The sequence below is a fragment of the Larimichthys crocea genome, chromosome VII (assembly GCF_000972845.2).
Source record: "Larimichthys crocea isolate SSNF chromosome VII, L_crocea_2.0, whole genome shotgun sequence".
In the NCBI taxonomy this organism is placed as follows: domain Eukaryota; kingdom Metazoa; phylum Chordata; class Actinopteri; family Sciaenidae; genus Larimichthys; species Larimichthys crocea.
The window spans coordinates 29,274,242-29,301,319 of NC_040017.1; the positions used below are offsets into that span (position 1 = coordinate 29,274,242).

Consider the following 27,078-nt stretch of genomic DNA (forward strand, 5'->3'; position numbering starts at 1 on the left):
TTTACAGAGACTGGAACATCAAACTGGCCAATCAAAGGAACCCCCGAAGACTGGATTTTAATCCGTATTTCTTAGATCGATCTTCAGTTTTTGGTTCACCTCAATGATGAATCGTCCATGCAGACCAAAGTTTGGTCATGAGTCCCACAAGGTTCTGTACGAGGACCACTTCTATTCAGTTTATATAGGCTTCCTTTAGGGAATTATTAGGAATCACTCTATCATTTGTTCATTGTTATGCTGACGACACCCAATTATATGTACTCGATCAAGCCGAATGAAACCAATCAGTTAAACTAAACTCCAAACATGCCTTAAGGAATAAAAGTTTTGGATGACGACAATTTTCTGATGTTTAATTAGACAAAACCTGAAGTTCTGGAATTGGAGCCCAACACCTCAGAAACCTCTTTCTAGAGGACACTTAGTGACTTTAGATGGGATCACCCTGGCCTCCAGCTCCACTGTAAAAGAATTTGGAGTTGTAGTTTTGATCAGGGATTTGGGTTACCTTTGTAACGTCACATAAGAACAAATTTCGAGGACTGCATTCGCCCCACTGACGTAACATCGCTAAAAGCAAACGCATTGTCTTCAGGCGGATGCAGAAAACTAGTCCACCTTTGTTACTTCAAGGACATGGACCTATTGGTAACTCTGTTGTTATCGGCCGGCTCCAATAAGTTCGCGAGGACGTTTGCAGTTTAATTCAGAATGCTGCTGCACGTGTTTCTGACAGAAACCAAGATCAGAGATCCCACGCTCCCATTCTGGCTTCCCTTGCATGGGCTCACTGTTAAATCTATAAGAGAATTAAAAATTTCTTCTCCCCCTTACTTACAAAGCTCTTCATGGTCAGGCACCATCATATCAAAAAGAGCTCAGAGTTACCTACGAACTACCCTCTAGAAACACTGGCTCCAGGACGCTGGGTTCCGTGTGGGGTTCCTTGTGGTTCCCTATAGTACTCCAAAAGTAAGATTGGGAGCCAGAGCATTTCAGCGTATCAGCTCCTCTTATGTGGAACAAACTACCATTCTGGGTTCAGGAGGCAGAAAACACGGTCACACCTTTAAGAGTAGACTGAAGACGTTTTTCCCGCTTTGATAGAGCTTTAGTTAGTGCTGGCTCAGGTCATCCTTAGTGATGCGGCCATAGGATTAGAACTGCAGGAGGACTCTGTCGGTCTGTCTGTCGGTCCTCCTGTCCTTTTCGGGTTAGTCCTAGTCAGTCACGGTAGTGGGTTGAAGATGCAGCACATCTCCTCTCCCTTTACGGAAAACTCTCTCTCCTCTCTCCTGTCTCCTCCGGTCCTCGGTCTCCTTCTCTCTACATCTGTAAACCTTCATGGCTCAATGAATCATGTCACTAACTAAACATTTCTTCCCTGGAGTGTTCTGTCTCTGGGCCTGTCGTCCAGCAGGTTTCTCGGGGATCGTGGCTGCGAGTGTGGTTCCGCATGGAACGTCCAACTACACATATGACTAAACTGTCATTATTGTGCCAAATCTGCTACTGTAATCATTTTTTAGCAGTCATGTGATTTCATGTCATTTTATCATTTATTGTAATATTCAATTGTCATTTTATCAGTCATTGTAAATTCATTGTCCATTTTAGCAGTCATGGAAATTCATTGTCATTGTTATCATCCAGTGTATACATTGTTCCATTTTATCATTCATTGTAAATTCAATTGTCATTTTATCAGTACTTGGAATTCTTGTGGTCCCAGTTCCATCATTCATTGTAATGCATGGTCATTTAAGCAGTCGGTAATTCAGTGTCATTTTATAATCTTCTTGTATACTTGTCAGTTTAATCATCATTTAATTCAGTGTCCTTTTATCATTCATTGTATTGTACAATATGTTTTGTGTTTGATTTGGTTCGTAAAACACGTGACATCTATTGCACGTCTGTCCGCCTGGGAGAGGGATACTCCTCTGTGGCTCTTACTGAGGTTTCTTTTCCACCTTTTTTTTTGCCCTGTTGAAAGGTTTTTGTGGGCAAGTTTTGCCTCACGGGACCGAGGTCTAAGGACAGAGGGTGTCCACTCCCCTGTAACCAGATTGGAAAGCTCAGAGGAAAAGGACTTTGTGACTTTGACTGTACAAATAAATCTGAGCTGATCTGATTTGTTTTAAACCAATGTGTCCCCCACGCATTAATGCTGCAATGTCATGTCACTAACCCAAGTAGTAATCATAGTAGGTAGATGGTATGTCTCCAAGTTTTAAGAAACACACAACTTCACAGATTAATCTAAATACTAAAGGTCGGCTTACACTAATAAAAAAACAGGCTAGGTTTTTATTAGATAACGGGTGAATAATGAATGTTTTGCACATCATAGGTATGACGTCGCTCTCTGCATGAAGAATAAACTTTCTAGTATTACGATCGCTCTTGGAGGACAGTGTGCGGTATCTGTGGACTTTGATACCTTTCCCCTTTCTGAGAATAAGGGGTTTTTGTGAGATGACCTTTGACAGCTTCTCCTCGTTGGTAATGAAACAGATGTGGGAAAGTAAGTTATGAAAACAATGATGGAAGTTGGTTCCTAAAGAACGTTTTTCAGAAGTTTATTCATGTTTTTGCCTGGAGTAGAGGAGCTAGCCCGGGAGAAGGGGGTACAACAGTTTGGATCAGCAAATTCGGCATGGAGATTTCAGAAAGGATCCGATCAGGAGGATGCATCTTAACTTACTTGTTTCCGGTAATAAAGTCCGAATTATTCAAGTCAACATGATTGCGGCGCTTTTCTTTTCAAGCATCCATAGACGGGACTTCGGCAGCCATGGAAAACACAATGCCAATACCATAGAGAGTTTTAACCTGTGATCTGTGCATTGAACTGGCCGCTCATGACAGAAATCTGAAGTTGTTTTGTCTCAACCTGCAGCAAGTTGCCTCTTTATTCTATGAGTTTTTTTTAGTTTATTTCAAGGCATGTGGGTCGGTTATGAAGAGTTTTTGGCTTGATCTTCAGCACGATCATTGTAGACGCTATGTGTCTTTACAAAAGTAAATCAGACGAAAACAACCGATGAGTACATGCTTAATTTTTATCTTACTCACACTAAACAGATACTTTAAATCAAACAGTATGCTTCACACTAAATAAACAAGGCTTTCAGTGTTGTAAATAGATGTTGGTAATATGAATGTTGCACTTGAAATCGAACTTTTACACGTGCACAATCATTTGGACAGATCAGTTCAAGCGTACATTAGAGGGTTGAAAGGAGTGGCTGAATAAGAAGTGCATATGACAAAAAATGCTACATTTGGGTAACGTCATCGTTAACTCTCTGTTAACAATTTTCAAAGCTACCACACAGGGCAAAAGTTGAGCAGAAAGGCGGTGAGGTGTTGCAGGTACTGACGCTTTTTGTCTGTCTGTTTAGACCAGAGAACCAACTTAAATCTTAAATAGAGACAAAGATGAAATTAACCGGAACACAGTGTAGTAAAAAAGATCAACGAGTCCACATATCGTAATTATGTTGTTCAGAGCGGCCAGTTGACAATAGGAAATTTCACAGTACACTTGGTTAATGATGTTTCACCACACAGCTGTAAAGATGACTTAGTGATTCAAAAATCACATTATCAGAAGGGTAGACCATAGAAGGCAAATGTGGCAATCTTATTAAGTGTCAACATGTGTTATAGTTGTAGAGGATAACAGATGGGCAAGATATCTGTCATAGACAACGAGCTAAATTAAAATTCTAGCTTCCAAAGTGTGAAACAGAAAATCTGCAGGAAACAAAAGGAACAGAACAGTGTGAATGTCAGAGAGAATCTGAATCAGAAGGAATGGAAACCACCTGTACTACCATACAGTTCATTCATAAACAGGCTGCACAGAAAGATGTACATAGGTTCATGTAAACTTCTGTTCATGCAGTAACCACAATGAGTAAACATTGTAAGAACATAAACTGTGAGACTCTGTGAAACCCTGTGAAACCCTGTGAGACTCTGTGAAACTCTGTGAAACCCTGTGAGACTCTGTGAAACCCTGTGAAACCCTGTGAGACTCTGTGAGACTCTGTGAAACCCTGTGAGACTCTGTGAGACTCTGGTGGTGTAAACCGGACAGTAGATCCCCGAGAGCCTGACCAGAGGAGTGCGTACAAGGTTAGCTAATGCTAGCTATATTAGCTGTTGTTGTGTTGGGTCTCCATGCTTGGAGCTCCCTAACCTTGGAATAACCCACGAGTGACCCGCCATCGGAGGGCCCCTGCCGGTCGGCCCAGCATCGGTGTTCGGGCAGGAGGCTCCTCTGGTCCCGCGGGTCCGAACCCTCCTGCGCTTCCTCCCCGTGCCCACAGCTCTGGTGGCGAGACCGAGACACCCCGTCTGCCCCAGCCGTCCCACGATGGAGCCCGTCGCCGGTTAGCGCGTCCGTGCACGGCCTAAGTACACACGGCCGGTACAGTAAAATCAGTTCTGGTTCCTTTGAACGCTCCAACGTTACTTGGATAACTGTGGAAATTCTAGAGCTAATACATGCCAACGAGTGCTGACCTCCGGGGATGCGCGCATTATTTTAGTAATAATCTACACATAGTACTGGTTCCAAAACCAACAACCTGGACAGGGGCTGGACTCCCTTTAGAGTTGCCCAGAAGATAAATCCTGAGGAGGGTTGCCGACACTGAATTTGAGTCGGGCATGTTCAAAACCTCCGTTGTTGAGGCTGCTGGTAGGAGTTGTGGTCAGGACATCACCAGTGATTATGTGGCATACAGAGCCATCAGTGGGGTAACATACCTTTATTATTATTATTATTTACATATTTAATTTACATTTCATTTAGTTCAGAGTGTGGTGATCATTTTCTGGGTGTTCTGTTAAGGTGAGAGGTTGTTTAGGGTTTTAAGGGTTATTGACTGGAAACATGTAGCGTTATCCGGCAGTTATGCATGACGTCTGCCAGCAGGGGGCGTGTTCGCTACGTTGTGTGGACATGGGAAAAATCTCGCGGAAATACGAGAACGAGATCACACTAAGGATAAACTGTTGTGTTGCCAACTGATCAACAGTTACTGTGTGGCGAACTGACAATGCTATGATATTTTTGCTCTTTGCAGAACTAAGAGAATAAACAGCTTTAAATTAAATGTGTAGTGGAGGACAGCTTCATTCTGCAGGACGCCGTTCATGCTGGAAGTTCTGGTTTGACGACATGATCTCTCTGGAGTTCTTTGGATCATTAAACCAACAGAACAGTTTTATTTTAATCTTATTTAATAAAGATATGTATGATATGAATTTAACTAACAATCATCAACATCATTTACAAAATATTGCAAAATAAAGATTTGAATATAAACTGATTTGTTTCTTACATTCACAGATGGATTTCTATAACACGTGAAAAATTATGAATGAAAATCAAAGTTTTCACACATCAAGATTCAATAAAAAAATGGACTTAAGATAATTATGACTCGTCATGTGATAACTTAATATGTCACATGAATGCTTCATTTGTCTCATGAAACATTTTATTAAACTCATAATTACTGTTTTGACTAATGATGACTGATTTCATATTTTACTTTACATTATCTGATACTTCTGTTCAGAAAAGCCAAAATGTTGGAATACTTTATTATATTAAAGTGAGAGCAAGAACAACTTCTTTTAAGGTGCAGAACGTGGATCATAGTGGATCATAGTGGATCATAGTGGATCATGGTGGATCATAGTGGATCATGGTGGATCATAGTGGATCATAGTGCATCATGGTGGATCATAGTGCATCATGGTGGATCATGGTGGACTGTAGTGGACCCACATCTGCAGAGACCGGTTTTACTTCTCAGAAACTGCATGAACACTAAGGTTTCTAAAAGATGATTGACGTGTCAGCACGTCAGCGTCTTCAGGATGTGCTCTCGGATCTCGGTGGTTCTGATGCCGTAAATGATCGGGTGGAAGCAGCTCGGGAACAGCAGGTACATGGTGCTGAAAAAAACCCGGACGGCTGCAGGAAGACTGTTTCTGATTCGATATGACAGGAAAGCAACAACTGCAATAGTCAGGTTGATGGTGAACACCATGATGTGGGTGCTGCACGTGTGAAACGCTTTGACACTGGACCGGCCAGACTTCAGCATGGAGGTGAAAATCACCACGTAAGACCCAGAAACAAAGACGACGTCGAACACCGGGATGAAGAACACGCTCAGTAACCCTGTCAAGTTGTTGATGGCGGTGCTTCCACAGGCCAACTCCACCAAGGCCATGTGCTCACAGAAACAGTGGTTTATCACGTTTTCAGCACAGAACGACAAGTTTCCTGCCAGACTCACAAACAGAGTGATCATGACGACGTTTCTGACCACCAGCGGGATGATGAACTTGAGAAACTTTGGCATGGCCATGTGTTCGTGGTAGTATAGTGGCGTGCAGATGGCAAAGTAGCGGTCCAGCGCCATCCATACAAGCAAGGTGGACTGAAAGGTTCCTACAAAGTGAATGAAGTGCATCTGAACCAGGCAGCCAATCAGTGAGATCCCCCTCCAGTTGAACAGGAAGCTCAGCAGCATGTGAGGCACAAAGAGCAGGGGGAGGCTCAGGTCCACGAACGCCATGCCGCCGATGAAGATGCACATCGGCGAGTGGAGGCTCCTCTGTGCGATGATGACGTAGAGCAGCAGAGAGTTTGCCGACAACGACACGACGAACATGGCGAAGAACGGGACGAAGAGGACGGGCCTCAACGCTCCGAGTTCTTTAAAACCATTGAGACTGAAGTGTTTGTGTGAGGAGACATTCTCCATCCCCGCCTCGATCAACGTTTGAGTTGGATCAGCCTGAAAACAGAAAGACACCGAAGAAAACAACGACTTCTAGTTTATGAACTTTAGAAATGAACCAGAGAGCAGGTCTGACATCAAACCACCAAGACTGCAGACGGCTGAAGCAGTCACAACGATCATACGGGCTAAAATAAGTCATGTTAGATCAGATATAGGTGCAGCGGTGCACCGTGCCTCAGATCAGAAGGTTCTGGGTTCGAGCCAGCCGGCTGGAGGATTTCCTATTGACTTATTGATGTGAGTGTGGATGGTTGTTTCTCTGGCGACCCGGTCGCCCAGTGTTGACTGGGTTCATCTGCAGCCTGCCGTGACCCTGATGAAGAGGAGCTGAAAATGAATCTATAATCAATGTGATGAGTTCTGATATTTTCAGTGTTAGGATAAAAAACTGGCAGCTAATGAACACAGAATAACTGTTAGAAGATTTCATAGTTCATGTTTTATCTGATATTTTACCATTAAATAGAAGTATAATGAAAATGCTGGATAAAATAAAGGCCATGACATATTAACAGTCTCTAATATAAAATACTGCTTTAGATTCTACCATGACATATGACATTATTTGACTGAAGAACAAAACATTATGATCACACGACGATCAAATAATGCTGAACCTTTACAGATAACTGAGTCTTTGCTTATTGTTACATGAATATAACAGAGCTTGATTGAAGTGTATTAATGTGTCTCATCCAAACAACATGAAATGTTCCCCGTCTTTGTTTCTTTGGTCAGTAAGTTTCAGATTTACAGACGAACACCAAACACAAACTCATTAAGATCATCGAGTCATTTCAGACCCGTCTCTGTCTCAGTGTCTCTGATCCAGATTCTACCTGAAACATTCAAATATTATTACTGACCAAACATCATGTTCATGTCTGTCCATCATGGATTCCTCTTTAACATCTTAATGCAGAGTGGGAGGACATGAGAGACGCAAATATTCACCACATATAATATAATATAATATAATATAATAAGATAATATAACATAATATAATATAATAATATTTAACAGTGAGTTTTCTGGAAACATTTTGATGAACAAACCTGTCGATCATGAAATGTTGAATGAGATCAGCAGCTTTGACTCGTTTGGAGGTCGATGACCTGAACGCTGACTCGCTTCCTCCTGAACGCTGACTCGCCTCCTCCTGAACGCTGACTCTGCACTTTAATAGCATCTGTCTGATGCTGCCATTGGCTCAAAGTACACCTCTGTCCAATCAAAAGAAGAAACTGTTTGGGAAAGTAAAAGTTCTTCACCGTGACGTGAGCTGGCTCAGATCTGGTTGCTGCTCGTGTGTCTTCACAGATTTCTCATTTCTTCCCTCAAACTGAAGATCAGCTGATTTGATGCTGTCAGATTTCATGGAGTCAGGGTGGATGGTGACTGCTGACTGTCCACCGGGGGCGCCACAGTTTATAGAGAGGCACCTTTGTTTTGCAGGTTCACCTGTTGATTTTGAATTCATGCTGACCAATCATCATCCTCCGTGTCTGTGACCTGAAGCCAACACAAGAAACTGCAGTTCCTCTAACGTCCACTTGAGGCTGGCTCCAGAAGGCCCCAAGTTTACAGCCTGGTACTATATCTGAGTTCATATTTGATGTGTGTCATGTTTTATGTCAGGGACACACAGCGTCCATGATTTCCAAACTGTGTCATGGTTTTGAGCTTCCTGTTTTATTTTGAAGGTCTGTGTCTTGCGCGTCTACTTCCTGCCTTTGTTGCATTTTCCCGCCTGTTTTGATCGTGCTTCTCTGCAAACAGGACGATCACACACACCTGCCGCTCACCTGCACACCCCTGTTTCACACTGGCCCAGTCACCATTTAATCCACAGATGTGGACCCAGGGTGACAGAACCTGAATCTGTTTCTGCCTCCCTGACCTGCCTGATTCTCTGATTATCATCTGAACATGAACTTTCACACATTTAGTTTGTTTTATTTACTTCTTTGATTTTTGTTTTGTTCTTTAGAGAATCATTTCTCCAAAAAACATAGAAAATGATTCTTTGAGGAACCATTTCAAAGAAGGTTCTTTGTGAACCTGTCTGGTTCTGTAAAGAACGGTTTCAAACAGTTCTTCAGTAAATGTTCAGGATAAATGGTTCCCTGGTGTTCTTTCAGAGAATGATCAAGAATGGTTCCTATTTATAAATGAAGACATTTATTTACGTGGCACCATTAATGGTCTTTGTGAACCCGGCTGGTTCTGTTCCTCTGTAAAAATGTGTTTTAATTGGTTCTACGTGAATCTTGATGTTCTGTTTGACTTCTTTCAGTCACAGACAGGAAGAGGAAGTCGACCTGTGGTCAAAGAACACATGAGCTCATCATAAATTCATGGTTCTTCATATTTATTGTGTGTGTTTGTGAATTTTGAACAGAAATCACCTGTTCAGGTAAAAACAAACTGGACCAGAGTGTGAGCACATGACGTCAGGCAGCCAAAGGTCCGAGGTGACTGTGTTCATTAGTCCTTGTTTTGGCTGTGCGTGGACACACTTGGTCTCTGATGGTGATTTCATCATGTTTACTCTATCATTTCTCAGTAATGAGTCCCAGCAGAGCTCCTCATCTATTTCCAGCTGTAACAATACAAAGGCCGCTCGGACACTCTGGAGGCTCCAACTGGCTTCACTAACTGGAGCCAATTAGAGCACCGGGAATCATGGGAGGACGCTCTCCTGTCACCATGGTGACTGAACAGAGCAGCTCCTGTGTAGTGACCAAAGGAAAGATGTTTTGTTTTGTAACACAAAGTGACTCAGAGACTTTATTTTATTCTAATAAATACAAATGATGCACTTCTTATGCCTGCCGATTATCTTTCTAATCAAACCACCTTCCAATAAATGATCAATCACATTAAACATTTACTCTAAGTTTGATTGTGTGCTGATGCAGAGACACACTGAATTATTTTCAATCATCAGGTCTTAAAGGACCCTTTATATCCACATTAGTTGTCTTATCACAGTTTTCAGTGTATCAGAATCACTTTTCTTAGTCAGGTTTGTGTTCACATACAAGGAGTTTGAATTCGGATCCAGGGTGTGATGGATTTGATCTAAACCCAGAGAACAGACTGGATGATGGAACAGGAAGTCCATCCTCTGCTGGTCTTCTTGATGAGGGTTTCTGTCGGACTCCTGAGTGTTTCCACTCAGACTCAGTGTTGTTGAGTATCGACCTGAATGAGTTTCAAACTCTCTCTTGCAGCAAACTATTAGCAAAAAGTTTTGAAAATGGTATTTGATTATATGACTTTGGCAGATTGTGACTCATCAAATCTAAGTTTTAAATTCATTAAAGTGATGAGAGATGTTCCTGCTGCACAAACTGAAGACGGGCATGTAATGCAAGTCACGGAAAAAGATCTGGAGGTTTTGGCTGATGACATCGGTTTGACTTTCTCAACAGGAAGAAACATGACTGGATGAACTCAGTTCAAAATGTGTTGGTCAGAAGACTACAAAGATTCTTGGAGGAGGTCTTTGTTGTGGAGAAATTGCTGAAATCAATGGTCAATAGTCAGTGGTCAGTATTGATGGTCAATGGTCAATGGTCAAAGGTCAAAGGGAGGTCAGGAGTTCAGACAGTGTTGAGGAGCCTCTGATGTCTGATGCTGTCACATTTATTGATCATTAGAGACTCAAAGTTCATCAGAAGAGTCTGAGTCTGTTGGACTCATGCTGGTGGTCAGACTTTAAACCTCTACAGACAACACCACAAACACTGAACGCCCAGAACCAGACACAGACCTCGAGGTCCACGCCTGACCCAGAGTAACTACCGCAGGACCTCGAGGTCCACGCCTGACCCAGAGTAACTACCGCAGGACCTCGAGGTCCACGCCTGACCCAGACTAACTACCGCAGGACCCTGAGGTCCATGCCCGACCCAGAGTAACTACCGCAGGACCTCGAGGTCCACGCCTGACCCAGACTAACTACTTCAGGACACAGAACAGTTTTAAAAGAGTATCACTCAGAGTAAAAGTTAAAAGTTATTTCAGCTGGGGTGTCGAGCAGCCGCCCCGTGTACAAAGGCTCAGTCCTTGCCATAGTGGTCCAGGGTTCAAATCCGACCTGCGGCCCTTTGCTGCAAGTCATTCCCCATCTCTCTCTCCACATTCCTGTCAGTCTTCAGCTGTCTCTGTACAATAAAACTTGAGAAGGTCAAAGGTCCTCACGCACACAAACTGGTTCAGTCACTCCAACAAAGAAATGTGGCAAACCAAATATTTTAATATTACGTAAGACTGAAAGCTGATTTAGACTGATTATGATCACTGACCAGACCAGTGAGGACGAAACGGTTTGAACCGAGGACTGAAAGAAGTTGGAGATGTGGAGAAGCATTAAATAAGACAGCTGAACACAAGGAGAGTGATGAACCGAAAGAAAAGCCTCAGCAGAAGATCCAACCTATCACTGAAATATCAGACATAAAAAAGAGAAATCCAACAAGTTATGTTGTCACTCTCTAAGAAGTCATTCAAAGACAAAATGCTTATTGAGTTCAAATAGATTTAGAGTGGAAACCCTTAAATAATCATAAATATCAACATCATGATGTTTATTTCTGGTTGGTTATTAATGACAACTTAAACTAGAGTGAACCGTTCACCTTTCTTTATGTCAGCAGGTGTTGTACAAAGTTTTCCTTTTGTGGATATTAAACATGAGTATGAATCATTGTGACCTTTCATAATGAGGTCACTGTGTTCAATGTTCACACTCAAAGGTAAAAAGAAATGAAAGCAGAGTCTGAGCGCTCATTATGACTGTAGCACGACAGGTGATCCCTTAAGTTCACACCTTACAAACTTATTTATGAATATGAAATGGAACGTTTGGGGTTGTTTGAAATTACAGTGAATCTATCTGGTACGTTTATGTGCTTCATGTTTCACAGTCTACAGAAATGTAATACCGTGTGTGTTTTGTGACGAGTGAACGGGCTCATGAACTTGACTCAGGTTTCGTATTTTACTCTCGGTGCGTACTTTGATACTGGACTCTTTAAATATTTATATTTCCTGATTGTTTTGATTCTATATATTTTTATTATTTTTGCCAATGTATTGCCCATTGTAGCAATCTATAAGAACAGAAGTTTACATGAACCTATGTACATCTTTCTGTGCAGCCTGTTTATGAATGAATTGTATGGTAGTACAGGGTTGTTTCCATTCCTTCTGATTCAGATTCTCTCTGACATTCACATTATTTCAACTTCTTTTTGTTTCCTGCAGATTTTCTTCGTGTACTCTTATGGAAGTGTAGAATATTTAAACTTAGCCGTCATGTCTTATGACAGATATCTTGCCATCTGTTGTCCTCTACAATATAACACACGTATGACTGTTCAGAAGGTTGCCATGTTTATTGCAGTGATATGGTCGGTGGTATTTCTTGTGAATTTCGTCACATTGCCTTTGATTGTTCGTTTACAGCTGTGTGGGAACGTCATTCACAAAGTTTACTGTGACAACCACTCCATTGTGAAACTATCCTGCTTTGACACAACACTCAATAACATCTACGGACTCTTCGTTAGCGCCTTCTCAGTGTTCGGGCCTCTCATTTTAATTCTCTACACGTATATAAAGATCCTTAAAGTCTGTTTCTCTGGTTCTAAACAGACCAGACAGAAAGCTGTCAGTACCTGCACACCTCACCTCGCTTCTCTGCTCAACTTTTCTTTTGGGGCTTGTTTTGAAATATTACAGAGCAGGTTTGATATGAGCAGTTTACCCAACATGTTACGAATATTCTTATCTTTATACTTTCTGACATGCCCGCCGCTCTTTAACCCTGTAATGTACGGCCTGAATCTGTCCAAAATCCGTATCACATGTAAAAATCTGATTTCATGAAGGGTATTAGTATTAGTAACCTTTAATGTCATTGGACCTGTGTTATTTGAACCGCACTGTGTTAAACTTTTAAACACTTTGTTTAAATTTTCAACATGTTTTGCTTTTGTAAATATAGACACGTGTGATTTGTTCAGTACAGAAATAAGTCTACACTTGTTGTTCCAACCTGTGTGAGACAAATGTCCAGCATTCATATGATATCGTTGCGTTCTACTTGTCTACTTTGCTATGATGACACCTGTCACGTCTCTGTTCTGAGGCCTTTTTCCTGTTGAAGGTTTGTGATTGTGATTTTTAACAGTATGAATAAAAGGAGGCCGGGGATGAGGAAACGTCCTCTGTTGGAGTTTTTCATTATCTGGGTCCAGGCTTGAAGGATAGAGATGTCATTTATGTATAGATTTATGTATAGAAGTAAAGCCAGCTAAGACAAACCAGAATTTGTGATATTGGGTTATCTAAATAAAATTGGCTTGACTTGATGAAAGCTTGGTCATTACAAAGGTTGCTTTGGCAGCATCTACAAAGACAGTTCAGTCTAGTGAAGTGGAGATGAGTGGAGGCTGAACACAGCTTAACAACCTGTGAAGGGACAAAGTAAAACCAGTTCACACACAGTCCTCCTGTCAGATCTCTGAAAGCCCTCATCACTGGGTGAACTGTCAATAATCCTCTTTCAAATCCCAACAACAAGACTCCTGGTCGAGTCAATATACTAACCAAGATGGGATACCGACTTTGTAAATGGAAAAGACTTCAGTCAGAGCCTGAAAGTTGTCACAATAACAGCAAGGTTGACACCTGAAGGCAGATCTGGTGGGTCACCTCCAATTCCAGAAGTCTAATTACTGAAGAAGTGAAACATTCAGTCAGGTTCATTTCACATAGCTGAGAGAACCAGAGGTCAACCTGGACTTGAACTTCACGTCAGCATGAGACTTCCTGATTCCTCGAGTGACTGATTTTGTGATCAGCACAGATTGGTGTAAAACCACGAGGGACCCACTTTACTCCAATGCTGCCAAGCAAGCTTGACAGATGAGACTCTGGATGGTGCTGCAGTCAGGCGTTTGCCCATGAGCAAAGCAAAAGAACCTCTCCAAAGCAGAGGCCTGCAGACGGGGTATGATGGTCAGAGGGCTCAGAGCTCTTTGACACAGCAGATGATGATCTAACATTCTGAATGAAGTGTCACTGACACAAATGCATCAGTGGATCACACTACAACTACAAAACTAAAAACAAAGTCTGTGATATGAATTTAAATGTTCCAGTCAAAAAGTTTTTATAGTTGATAAAAAGACTCAAAATCTCTGGACACTAACGAACAATATAATGTACACCCACCGGCCACTTCATTAGGTACGCTTGTACAGTTCACTGTAATGATAGAGCTTTAGTTTTTGGTGTATTCATTGAACTATTATGTTTATTGTTGAGGTTGTGGTTTGCAGTTAAACTGCATTATATTGAGGGGTTTCTAATATTATGGCCCTCATGTATGGAAATGTGTGGCCATAACATGCATCAAACACATCATAATATAATGCATATTAGATCACATTGGATAGTACTCTGTACCTAATGAAGTGGTAGGCTGGTGTACATTATATCGTATGTGTAGTGTGATCTGATCATCTGCAACACATTTCATCAAAGCTGTGCCGATGTGACAGTTCAAATGAAATAATCTCACATGAATAAAATTATGCTGTGTATGTAATAATGTGGCCAGTAAGTGTGTATTGCTAATATGAGATTAACAGTGATTTGTGCAGATCTAAAGGCCTTCACACCAAATGTTAACTGTCTAAGATACTAATGTCATGTATGCAATATAATCTAAATGTAAATATGTTGAGGAGTAATTTTACATTTGCTTATTTCTTAACGTTACATGACTTTAACAGGAGGACTGTGCACATTTCAGAATAAACAGGCAGAGACGTTTCTGTATTTCATGTGTTATTTTATAAAACATTAAAATATTAATATAAAAGGTAAAATATAATATTATGGGTCTGCTTTTGATATCAGGCTTTTACATTTGTTGCGTATTTTGGACAGATTCAGGCCGTACATTACAGGGTTAAAGAGTGGCGGGCATGTCAGGTAGTATAACGATAAGAATATTCGTAACATGTTGGGCACACGGCTCATGTTAAACCTGCTCTGTAATATTTCAAAACAAGCTCCGACAGAAAAGTTAAAGAGGGAGGCGAGGTGAGGTGTGCAGGTACTGACAGCTTTTTGTCTCGTCTGTTTGGAACCAGAGAAACAAACCAGAAATATCTTCATGTATGTATAAAATATTAAAAGTAAAGAACCAAAGATAGTACCAAAAGTGGCCAGGAGTCCATAGAAATTAATTGCACTGATGTCGGAGCATGACAACTTTACAACAGAGTGGGAAGCACAGAAAACTTTGTCAATGATGTTTCCACAGAGCTGCAAAGGAGTAGTCAAAGATAACAACACAACCATAGCAAAACAAGGCCAAAGCCACGTTACAGCAATGAGTACGGCAATCTTCTTATGTGTCATACGTGTGTTATACTGTAGAGGATAACAGATGGCAACATATCTGTCATAAGACATGACGGCTAAGTTTAAATATTCAACACCTCCATAAGAATGAGCACAAAATATCTGCAGGAAACAAACTGGAGCAGAAACAGTGTGAATGTCAGAGAGAATCTGAATCAGAAGGAATGGAAACAACCCTGTGCTACCATACAGTTCATTCATAAACAGGCTGCACAGAAAGATGTACATAGGTTCATGTAAACTTCTGTTCATGCAGATAACCACAATGAGGAAAACATTGGCACAAAGAATGAAAGTATACAAAGAGATAATGATTATAAAATATAAGTACTTGAAAACACTGGTGTCAAAATAGGCAGCAAGTAGGAAATATGAAACCTGTGTCGAGTTTATCATGATCCTCACTTTGGCTGGTCAAACGTCAGATTATGATAATGATGTTACCTTTCACTGAGCACTTGTAAAAAGTGAACTTTAGGTTGGTGAGGTCTAAACATCCTGAACATCAAACACAGACAAATGAAGAACAGACACACAGACAATCTTACAACACATGGCAGACAGAAAATGCTAAAAGGAAAATACAAGCCATGAAATCAACAACACCACCTCCATGATTCATTCTCTACGTCTTTCAATGCAGTCAGTGAAACTGAATGCTGAGCAGGTCTAGATCTCTTTATAATATGATTTACAGAGACCTGACGAGACGAGAAAAAAGTTATGTTAGTAACATGAGGAGAGTCCAGTGCATCATGGGAAGTGTAGTCCTATAGCAGCATAACTAAGACATGACCTGAGCCAGCACTAACTATAAGACAACTCTTAACTGTGAGTTGTGTTGGCAGACAGTCCATCATTACTTTAAGACATGAAGGTCAGTCAGTCCAGAACATTTCAGCAGCTTGAATGTGTCTTCAGGGTCAGATCAAACACTCTGATGAAAGGAACGAAGACCAAGGCCCAAGTTTGTGTTCGACCACTGTGTACGCGCTTCCTCTCCGGGTGGCCGGGCTCAGCCTTAGAGGTAGAGGGAGGTTTCCAGGGAACATCCAACTGGTGGATCCTTGGATGGACACCAGAAGACAGACTCTGTTCAGCGACAGACAGTTTTACATTTCCTTCAAAGATTATTTCTTGAATTCTGAACAGAACCGGTTCCAGAACCAGAGTTAAGTTGGTGTTAAAGTGGTTCTTCTGATCTGGACTTCTTTCCTGATACTTCCTGTGTGACCCGTTCATTGTGCCGCCACAATGTTTGCACACTAAATACAGGAACATGGACAATGCATGAGGATGATATTAAAACATATCACATTCCTGTTACTGTATTGATCTGATTCTCACACATGTAGGCCTCAAATATAAGAACTGCTGTCAGTCCACCATCCATACTTTGCTGGATCCATGCTGGACTTGAACCAACCATCCTTCACTTGCCAAGACAAATCCCTACGGACTGAGCTGCTGCGGCCTGGTACCACAGTTTGAGAACAGGGGTCTAAGGACAGAGGGTGTCAATCCCTGTACAGATTGTAAAGCCTCAGAGGAAAATGTACAAATAAAATCTGATTGATTTGATTTGATTTGAGAACCAGTTTTTCTTCACATCCACCAGACCTGTTGGATCTTCCCACTGTGGCATGTTGGCTCTGTGTGGAAGTTTTTAGTAGTGAAGCCTCCATCAGGCTTAAGACTCGATTTTATTCTTGAACTGTCTTTATTTTAATTCTGTGTCTCTGTCTGTGTGAAACTTGAAACATTAAATCATTCAGTTATTTGCTGGAACACTTCAACAATGATCTTGTTTTTCCCTGATGTCAGTTTGTGACGTGATGATGAGGTCCAAGCGTTTCCCTGGATGTTCCCGGCTGGAAGAGGTAAAAGAAGCTGATGGTTGTAGAGTCAGAGTGACTCCAGCAGGTGAGAACATCCATGTTAGAGTTCATGTTGAATGTGTTTGTGCTGAGTTTGATGAATCTGATTGATGCTCATACGTCTTTGATGCTTTCTTTCATCATCATGAATTTAAACTGTCACAAACTTATGAGAACATTTAATGCAGTGTCTTCATGTGCTGATTGAAACCTGCTGTGAGAAGCTGAAGGATGATCACGATAAACTCCACACAGGTTTCATATTTCTCCCTCGGTGCGTACTTTGACACTGGGGTTTTTAAATATTTGTACTTTCTATTTACTCTGATTTTTTTTCTTTCAATCATCAGTGCCAATGTTTTCCTCATTGTGGTTATCTGCATGAACAGAAGTTTACATGAACCTATGTACATCTTTCTGTGCAGCCTGTTTATGAATGAACTGTATGGTAGTACAGGGTTGTTTCCATTCCTTCTGATTCAGATTCTCTCTGATGTTCACACTGTCTCTGTTCCTTTATGTTTACTGCAGATTTTCTGTTTGTACTCGTATGGAGGTATAGAGTTTCTGAGTTTAGCTGTCATGTCTTATGACAGATATCTTGCCATCTGTCATCCTCTACAATATAACACACTTATGACATGGAACAAGATCGCCATGCTCACTGCTCTGATCTGGTGTTACCCTTTTGTGATGAACATTTTTATCACTTACTGTCTAACTGCTCGTTTACAGCTGTGTGGGAACGTCATTAACAAAGTTTACTGTGATAATTTCTATGTGGTCAGACTGGCCTGTTCTGACACCACACTCAATAACGTGTTTGGACTTACTCACATGTTTACAGTCGTCTTTGGTCTGATCATTTTGATCATTTACACGTACATCCGGATCCTTAAAGTTTGTTATTCTGGTTCTAAACAGACCAGACAGAAAGCTGTGAACACCTGCACGCCTCACCTCACTTCTCTGCTCAACTTCTCTGTTGGCTGTTTCTTTGAAGTCGTCCACAGCAGATCTAACACAGCTCAGATGTACCTACCGAACATGTTACGTATCTTTCTGTCATTGTATTGGCTCACATGTCAGCCGCTGGTCAGCCCTTTAGTGTACGGACTGAAGATGTCCAAAATACGCATTGTTTGTAAAAGTCTGTTCTTTGGGGACAAAATGTGACAAAAGTTCATGTTCAATCGAAAGAAATACATAAATGATTCATAAATAAAGGAACTGTGGTGGACCGTCATCTGTGTTTTTTAATAAAAACCTGAAAAAAGGTTTCACGCATTCGGTTTTATTCAGTTTCTGTCGTTACTTTAACACGTTGTCACTTGAAATATTTTAAATTCGTGAGAGATAGTAAGTCTGTTTAAATCTGTGATGTAGGCATTAAAGTGAGATTATCTGAGCTCTGAGATGATAATTACTCTAATAATTAGTGCCATGAACACAGTAGATTCACACAGTTAAATATATTCATACTTCAATGTTTTTGAGATGTAACAGTCTACATAGAAACAAAATCTGGTTTGAAATAAAACTCACAGTAATCATGCAGACTGCCAGAACATCTTCATAGATTTTATGATAAATAGTGTTAAAGTAAGAGTGAGAGATCCATGAATCAGCTGCAAAGTCCTCAGAGACTTATTGGAGCAGCCTGATAACAAAGAGTTACAATAGTCCAGCCTAGAGGAACTAGTTTTTCTGCATCTTCTTAAGACGGGATGATGTTACGTAAGTGGAAGAATGCAGTCCTCGAAATTTGTTTTATGTGACGTTAAAGGACAAATCCTGATCAAAGACAACTCCAAGATTCTTTACAGTGGAGCTGGAGGCCAGGGTGATCCCATCTAAAGTAACTAAGTCTCTAGAACAGGGGTCTCCAAACTACGGCCCGCGGGCCACATCCGGCCCGCCTAAACAATTGGAGTGGCCCACTTAACGATCCCAAACAATCCCTCTAAACATATTATAAAATATCCACACTTAATGATTAAGCTTGGCATTCTAATTAAAATCTACCTTATTTACGAACTATTTACAGTACTAGCTCATTTTCATCCCCTCACACAATGGTATATTCCGTCTGCAATCTGCCCGGGGATTCAACTCGGCGGGTCAGGGAGGGCCGCACGGTGCAGGAGGATCCCCTTGTGGGACCTCTCCCTGGCGTAGTCTGGCCTCCGCCGGGCGCCTTTCCTTCTTGTAGGTCATCAAACTTTTATATCCTTAAGTTACTTTCAGCAGTAAACTGCACAGTAATGTATATTTGTCCAGAGACAAATAACAGTGTAAATGTATATGTTAATGTGTTAAGATGCAATATATATAAGGTATGAGCAGAGTGAAATACATGCGGCATGTGCAGCAGTTACATTCATGAACTGCAGGTATAACATAATAACACAGTGTGGATTATTAAGACACAAATTGTAGTACAAATGAAACCTCCCTTTACTGGTACACTGTAAAAAAGAAACTGGCAGCTGTGTTTCCATCATTTTACTGTAATAAATACTGCAGAACCGTTTTTAAGGTTACAGTAAAAGGATGTTGGTACTGTTGTACTCATGTATAAGGTTGCCATTTTATTTATATTCTGGCATCCTGTAGATATAAAAGGCTAATTCTTAGCTGGTCAAAACTTTCCAAAAATGTATAAAATATAATATATAATGTATGTAATCATAAACATAGTTTTAATAGAATAAACTATTTTTTAAACATGTTTGTAATGATTACAGTTTTACAGTGTATCATCAGTGACATCCATATGAATATTAAATGTACGTACAATAATTAGTTAGTGTGTTTAAAGGACTCACGTTATCCAGGCCAGGTGAGTGACGACAGCCGGTGGTCATCCTCCCACCTGAAGAGGTTAAAAGAAGCAGCCGCAGAGCCGGAGCTCAGTCCAGAGGAGACTCGTGTCACAAACTGTCTCTGTCTTGTCTTATGTTGTGTTTTATGGAGGTTTAATAACAGAATGGGGAGTTTGTCTCATACTCTTAGTCTAAAGTTAAATTAAAAGGCGTTCATGTTGTAAACAGTGTTATGAAGCACAGAGAGGACCATGATAAACTCTACACAGGTTTCATATTTCACACTTTCTGCTTACTTTGACATCAGCACTTTCAAATATATCTGTTTTATGACTGCCATGTTTTTATACATTTTAACTGTCAGTGCCAATGTTTTCCTCATTGTGGTTATCTGCATGAACAGAAGTTTACATGAACCTATGTACATCTTTCTGTGCAGCCTGTTTATGAATGAACTGTATGGTAGTACAGGGTTGTTTCCATTCCTCCTGATTCAGATTCTCTCTGACATTCACACTGTCTCTGCTCCTTTTTGTTTCCTGCAGAATATGATCTTATACTGTTACGGAGGTGTAGAGTTTTTAAATTTAGCCGTCATGTCTTATGACAGATATGTTGCTATCTGTCATCCTCTGCAATATAACACACGTATGACATCTAATAAGATTGCATTGCTCATTGGAATAACGTGGATTTGTCCATTGCTGCTGTGTATTGTGATGACGTCTTTGAGTAACTCTTTACAGCTGTGTGGGAACATCATTGAGAAAGTTTACTGTGATAATTACTCCATTGTCAAATTGGCCTGCTCTGACACGACCATCAATAACATCTATGGACTGTGTATTAGTTCACTGTCAATCTTCTGTCCTCTCATTTTAATCTTCTACACGTATATAAAGATCCTTAAAGTCTGTTTCTCTGGTTCCAAACAGACCAGACAGAAAGCTGTCAGTACCTGCACACCTCACTCTTCGCTTCTCTGCTCAACTTCTCTTTTGGGGCTTGGTTTGAAATATTACAGAGCAGGTTTGATATGAGCAGTTTACCCAACATGTTACGAATATTCTTATCGTTATACTGGCTGACATGTCAGCCGGTGTTCAACCCTTTAGTGTACGGACTGAACGTGTCAAAGATCCGCATTATATTTAAAAGTATTGTCTTTGCTAAAATGTAGAGCATGCACGCACACACACACACACACACACACACACACACACGCACATTTCAGTGTTTCCAGACATTGAAACTAAGTTGTTCTTGTTGTGTCTGCATTTACAAGCTGCCATCTGGTTTGATACATTTAATTTTCTGTGATGATTTCATGAGTTCTGTATGTTATCATATGAACTGAGTTCACACAAAATGCACGAAAGCAATAAAAGACACAAAATGATGATAAAGTGTTAATGCTGTACATTGTTTTTATTTAATATTTAGTATAAACTAGAAAACATGAAATGATACATCTGATAACATTCATGATAAAAGTTCATGTAAGGATCCTTCAAAGGTTTTTCAGAGGAAATTGTTTAATCTTATATGGTAATTTTACGTATACATGGATTTGTACTCACAATCTGTAAAGTTAAATATTATAAAGAGTAAAAAATGTGATATGACATATGACAGCATGGTGTGTGGATACTGTAGTGGTTATTTCTCGACCATGTCTGTGGGACTGTCTATCCATGATGCATTTCATGTCCAACAAAGACCAAAACCAAGAAGATCCATCAAACGTCGGCTCCTGTGCTGAACCGGTCCTGATGGAGGATGGTCTGTTGAACTTTGTGGATCTCAGAAACTTGTTGCGCCTGCTGAAATACAGAAAGTCTTTTTTTAGGGTTTTTAGGGTCAATCTTGCTGAAGTGATTCCTGATAATGTTCCCTAAAGGAAGCATATATAAACTGAATAGAAGTGGTCCTAGTACAGAACCTTGTGGGACTCCATGACAAACTTTGGTCTGCATGGACGATTCATCACTGACGTGAACAAACTGAGATCGATCTAAGAAATACGACTTAAACCAGCTTAGGGCGGTTCCTTTGATGCCAGTTTGATGTTCCAGTCTCTGTAAAAGAATTTGATGGTCAATGGTGTCAAATGCAGCACTAAGATCTAACAGGACAAGTACAGAGATGAGTCCTTTGTCTGATGCCATTAGGAGGTCATTTGTAACTTTGACTAATGCGGTCTCTGTGCTATGATGCACTCTAAATCCTGACTGGAAATCCTCAAATAGGCTATTGTTATGGAGAAAGTCACACAGCTGATTAGCTACAGCTTTCTCAAGTATCTTAGACAGAAAGGGAAGGTTTGATATCGGTCTGTAGTTGGCTAAGACCTCTGGGTCTAGAGTGGGCTTTTTAAGAAGAGGTTTAATTACAGCTACCTTAAAGGACTGTGGTACATATCCTGATAATAAAGACGGATTAATCGTATCCAATAAAGAATATCAGATAAACATCTGCTGTAGAAGCTTCTACACAAGGCTATAGTCCGGTAGTATGAACTCAAAGGTTATTAAAAAATGGTCAGACAGAAGAGGATTCTGTGGAAAGACTATTATATTATCAATTTCAATGCCATATGAAAGAACAAGATCAAGAGTGTGGTTCAGACAATGAGTCGGTTTATTTACACTTTGACAAAAGCCAATTGAGTCTAATAGAGAGATAAAAGCAGTACTAAGACTATCATTGTGGTTGTCCACATGAATGTTAAAATCACCTACAATAATTACTTTATCTGTTTTAAGGATCAAGCCTGATGCAAATTCTGCAAATTCAGATAAAAATTCAGAATAAGGACCTGGAGCTCGATATACTGTAACAAATAAAATTGGCTGCGAAGTTTTCCAGGTTGGGTGAGTGAGGCTAAGGACAAGACTTTCAAATGAATTATAATTTAGTTTAGGTTTAGGATTTATTAATAGACTTGAGTCAAATATGGCTCCAACTCCACCACCTCGACCAGTACTTCGAGGAACATGAGTATTATAATGACTCGGAGGAGTGGATTCATTTAAGAAGAAAATGTACTTTATTGGTCCCACAACAGGGAAATTCTTTTTACACTCTATTTTTTACATGCATTTTTTGACGCAGACACACACATGCAGTACAAGGACTTGTAGACATGACATGCATTCATGGCGAGATGGTGGAGTGATGGGCAGCCCCCTGCACAGTTGGGGGGCACCTCGGCAGTGCCCAGGAGGTGAACTGGCACCTCTCCAGCTACCAGTCCACCTTCCATATTTGGTCCAAGCGGGACTTGAACCCGGCCACCCTCCGGTTCTCAAGCCAAATCCCAATGGACTGAGCTTCTGTTAAGCTAACATATTCATCCTCCTGCAGCCAGGTTTCAGTGAGACAGAAAAAATCAATATCATAATCAGATATTAATTCATTGACTAAGACAGATTTAGATGACAAAGACCTGATATTCAGGAGTCCACATTTAATTCTCTTATTTTGGACTGTTGGAGATGTTGATTTAATTTTTATTAAGTTTTTATGATGAACTCCTCTTCTGTTTGTTTTATCTTTAAATAATGTAGGTGGACGGGGGACAGACACAGTCTCTATACTAAAGGACTGGGTGGACGGGGGACAGACACAGTCTCTATACTAAAGGACTGGGTGGACGGGGGACAGACACAGTCTCTATACTAAAGGGCTGGGTGGGCAGCTGCTCTAATATATATGTGTGGTGTTTATTCAGTTTGTGTTTACATGTGTGGTATTTATTCAGTTTGTGTTTATATGTGTGGTATTTATTCAGTCTGTGTTTGTATGTGTGGCATTTATTCAGTCTGTGTTTGTATGTGTGGTATTTATTCAGTCTGTGTTTGTATGTGTGGTATTTATTCAGTCTGTGTTTATATGTGTGGTATTTATTCAGTTAGTGTTTGTATGTGTGGTATTTATTCAGCTTGTGCTTATATGTGTGGTATTTATTCAGTTTAATGTTTACATGTGTGGTATTTATTCAGTTTGTGTTTACATGTGTGGTATTTATTCAGTTTGTGTTTGTATGTGTGGTATTTATTCAGCTTGTGCTTATATGTGTGGTATTTATTCAGTTTAATGTTTACATGTGTGGTATTTATTCAGTTTAGTGTTTATATGTGTGGTATTTGTTCTGTTTGTGTTTGTATGTGTGGTATTTATTCAGTTAGTGTTTGTATGTGTGGTATTTATTCAGTTTAGTGTTTATATGTGTGGTATTTATTCAGTTTGTGTTTATATGTGTGGTATTTATTCAGTTTAGTGTTTGTATGTGTGGTTTTAATTTAGTGTTTATATGTGTGGTATTTATTCAGTTTAGTGTTTATATGTGTGGTATTTATTCAGTTTAGTGTTTATATGTGTGGTATTTATTCAGTTAGTGTTTATATGTGTGGTATTTATTCAGTTTAGTGTTTGTATGTGTGGTTTTAATTTAGTGTTTATATGTGTGGTATTTATTCAGTTTAGTGTTTATATGTGTGGTATTTATTCAGTTTAGTGTTTATATGTGTGGTATTTATTCAGTTAGTGTTTATATGTGTGGTATTTATTCAGTTTAGTGTTTATATGTGTGGTATTTATTCAGTTTAGTGTTTATATGTGTGGTATTTATTCAGTTTAGTGTTTATATGTGTGGTATTTATTCAGTTAGTGTTTATATGTGTGGTATTTATTCAGTTTAGTGTTTATATGTGTGGTATTTATTCAGTTTAGTGTTTATATGTGTGGTATTTATTCAGTTTAGTGTTTATATGTGTGGTATTTATTCAGTTAGTGTTTATATGTGTGGTATTTATTCAGTTTAGTGTTTATATGTGTGGTATTTATTCAGTTTAGTGTTTATATGTGTGGTATTTATTCAGTTTAGTGTTTATATGTGTGGTATTTATTCAGTTAGTGTTTATATGTGTGGTATTTATTCAGTTTAGTGTTTATATGTGTGGTATTTATTCAGTTTAGTGTTTATATGTGTGGTATTTATTCAGTTTAGTGTTTATATGTGTGGTATTTATTCAGTTAGTGTTTATATGTGTGGTATTTATTCAGTTTAGTGTTTATATGTGTGGTATTTATTCAGTTTAGTGTTTATATGTGTGGTATTTATTCAGTTTAGTGTTTATATGTGTGGTATTTATTCAGTTAGTGTTTATATGTGTGGTATTTATTCAGTTTAGTGTTTATATGTGTGGTATTTATTCAGTTTAGTGTTTATATGTGTGGTATTTATTCAGTTTAGTGTTTATATGTGTGGTATTTATTCAGTTAGTGTTTATATGTGTGGTATTTATTCAGTTTAGTGTTTATATGTGTGGTATTTATTCAGTTTAGTGTTTATATGTGTGGTATTTATTCAGTTTAGTGTTTATATGTGTGGTATTTATTCAGTTAGTGTTTATATGTGTGGTATTTATTCAGTTTAGTGTTTATATGTGTGGTATTTATTCAGTTTAGTGTTTACATGTGTGGTATTTATTCAGTATGTGTTTATATATGTGGTATTTATTCAGTTTAGTGTTCATATGTGTGGTATTTATTCAGTTTAGTGTTCATATGTGTGGTATTTATTCTGTTTAGTGTTTACATGTGTGGTATTTATTCAGTTTGTGTTTATATGTGTGGTATTTATTCAGTTTAGTGTTCATATGTGTGGTGTTTAGTATATAACAAGTTATTTTTAATGAATGTAATGCTGATTTGAATACACTCAACTTCATCAGATTTCACAAAGTGTAAAACTGTAATATTTCATAATTCTGTTTACATACAAGACATTAAATTTTAATTTATTTCATAAAATATTTCAAATTTCAGTCTAAACAAGTATACTATATATACTATTTATATACATATGTTACCTTACCTTTTATTATATATTATATTTTCAAATACCTGATGACAATTTACAGTCTGAATTATGCTAAAATAAGGGTAATCAATAAGAATTTTGACGGTTGATTAATTGTTTTATGTTTAAACATCAAATTGTGCAACTGTCTGGTGTAAATTGTATTTTTTTGTTTTTGACAGAATTTCACATTCACAACCATTAATAGAATGATGAAAGCTGGTAGATGAGTACTGATGAAATTCGTGTTCAAAGCTAGAAGGTTAATTTTGCTTCAAACGTCTTGAACGTCACAACTCCTGATAGTCTTTATTATTCACGTCAGTTGCACATGAACAATTACTGAATATAGACTGGTACTTGTGCTGAGTTCTTCATAGATGTGCATCTTAGTATAACGCTATATGTGTATACAATAATCTGCATACTTCTTTCTATGAAATGATGATGAGAGCTGCTGTAACAGTAAGAGACATACTGGTACATTTAATTATCACTTTGTCATGTACAAAAACCTGGATTGAAACTAATAAACTAAATACTAAATACTAAATAAACTAACTTAATGTGAAGCAAATAATAAGATTTATGTAATAGTACTAATAAACTCAAAATGACTGCATTCATTTTCACTGTTGGGTTTTGACAAACAGATTGGCTTTATTAATATTGAATGCATAAATGTGGTTACTGTGTACTGGGAGCACATTGACTTTATTAGTACTATTACATAAGTCTTATTACATGCTTCACATTAAGTGTATTTCTTAATTTAAATAAATAACTAAAAAGTATTCAGTTTGTGTACTATTCATACTGAGCTACTATATATCATTTTGAATTAATATTTATGTTTATATATGTATCCTATTAGTATAATGCTACACACCCTGTATGTATACAATAATCTGCACACTTATTTCTATGAAATGATCCATCATGCATGATGTGTGCATGAGAGCTGCTGTAACAAGTGAATTTCCCCTTTGTGGATCATAAAGTAGATCTGATCTTATCAAGTAAAGAACATAAAAAGCTAATTAAAAAAGATTCCCACCAACACAAAGTCCAGAGACAATATGTTTGTGCATGATTAGTTTTGGATAGAAAATCAATCTGTCTTAATATTTTTATTTAGAGACATACTGTTAAATTGAATGATCACGTTGTCATGTATAAAAACCTGGACTGAATCAGAATCAGAATTACTTTATTGTCC

The 27,078-nt window shown here is 39.1% G+C and overlaps 4 protein-coding genes and 1 pseudogene across 4 annotated transcripts; 3 read left to right on the plus strand and 2 right to left on the minus strand.

Moving 5' to 3' along the window:
- Positions 1-5,885: 5,885 nt before the first annotated feature.
- Positions 5,886-6,962, minus strand: LOC104929710 (olfactory receptor 52K1). The gene is made up of 2 exons (XM_019277095.2): positions 6,954-6,962; positions 5,886-6,836 (listed from the first exon to the last, which is right to left on the minus strand). The coding sequence occupies exons 1-2, from the start codon at positions 6,960-6,962 to the stop codon at positions 5,886-5,888; spliced, it is 960 nt and encodes a 319-aa protein (XP_019132640.2).
- A 4,864-nt stretch (positions 6,963-11,826) lies between these two features.
- On the plus strand, positions 11,827-12,741 carry LOC104929709 (olfactory receptor 11A1-like). Its single transcript, XM_010744292.3, has one exon. It carries the CDS (start codon positions 11,827-11,829, stop codon positions 12,739-12,741), a length of 915 nt encoding a protein of 304 aa, XP_010742594.1.
- A 2,016-nt stretch (positions 12,742-14,757) lies between these two features.
- LOC104929708 (olfactory receptor 142-like) lies at positions 14,758-15,687 on the minus strand. Its single transcript, XM_010744291.2, has one exon. It carries the CDS (start codon positions 15,685-15,687, stop codon positions 14,758-14,760), a length of 930 nt encoding a protein of 309 aa, XP_010742593.2.
- Positions 15,688-17,399: 1,712 nt separating this feature from the next.
- Positions 17,400-18,344, plus strand: LOC104929706 (olfactory receptor 4E2). Its single transcript, XM_010744289.1, has one exon. It carries the CDS (start codon positions 17,400-17,402, stop codon positions 18,342-18,344), a length of 945 nt encoding a protein of 314 aa, XP_010742591.1.
- Positions 18,345-20,244: 1,900 nt separating this feature from the next.
- LOC104929705 (olfactory receptor 10J4-like) lies at positions 20,245-21,173 on the plus strand (annotated as a pseudogene).
- The last annotated feature ends 5,905 nt before the right edge of the window (positions 21,174-27,078 follow it).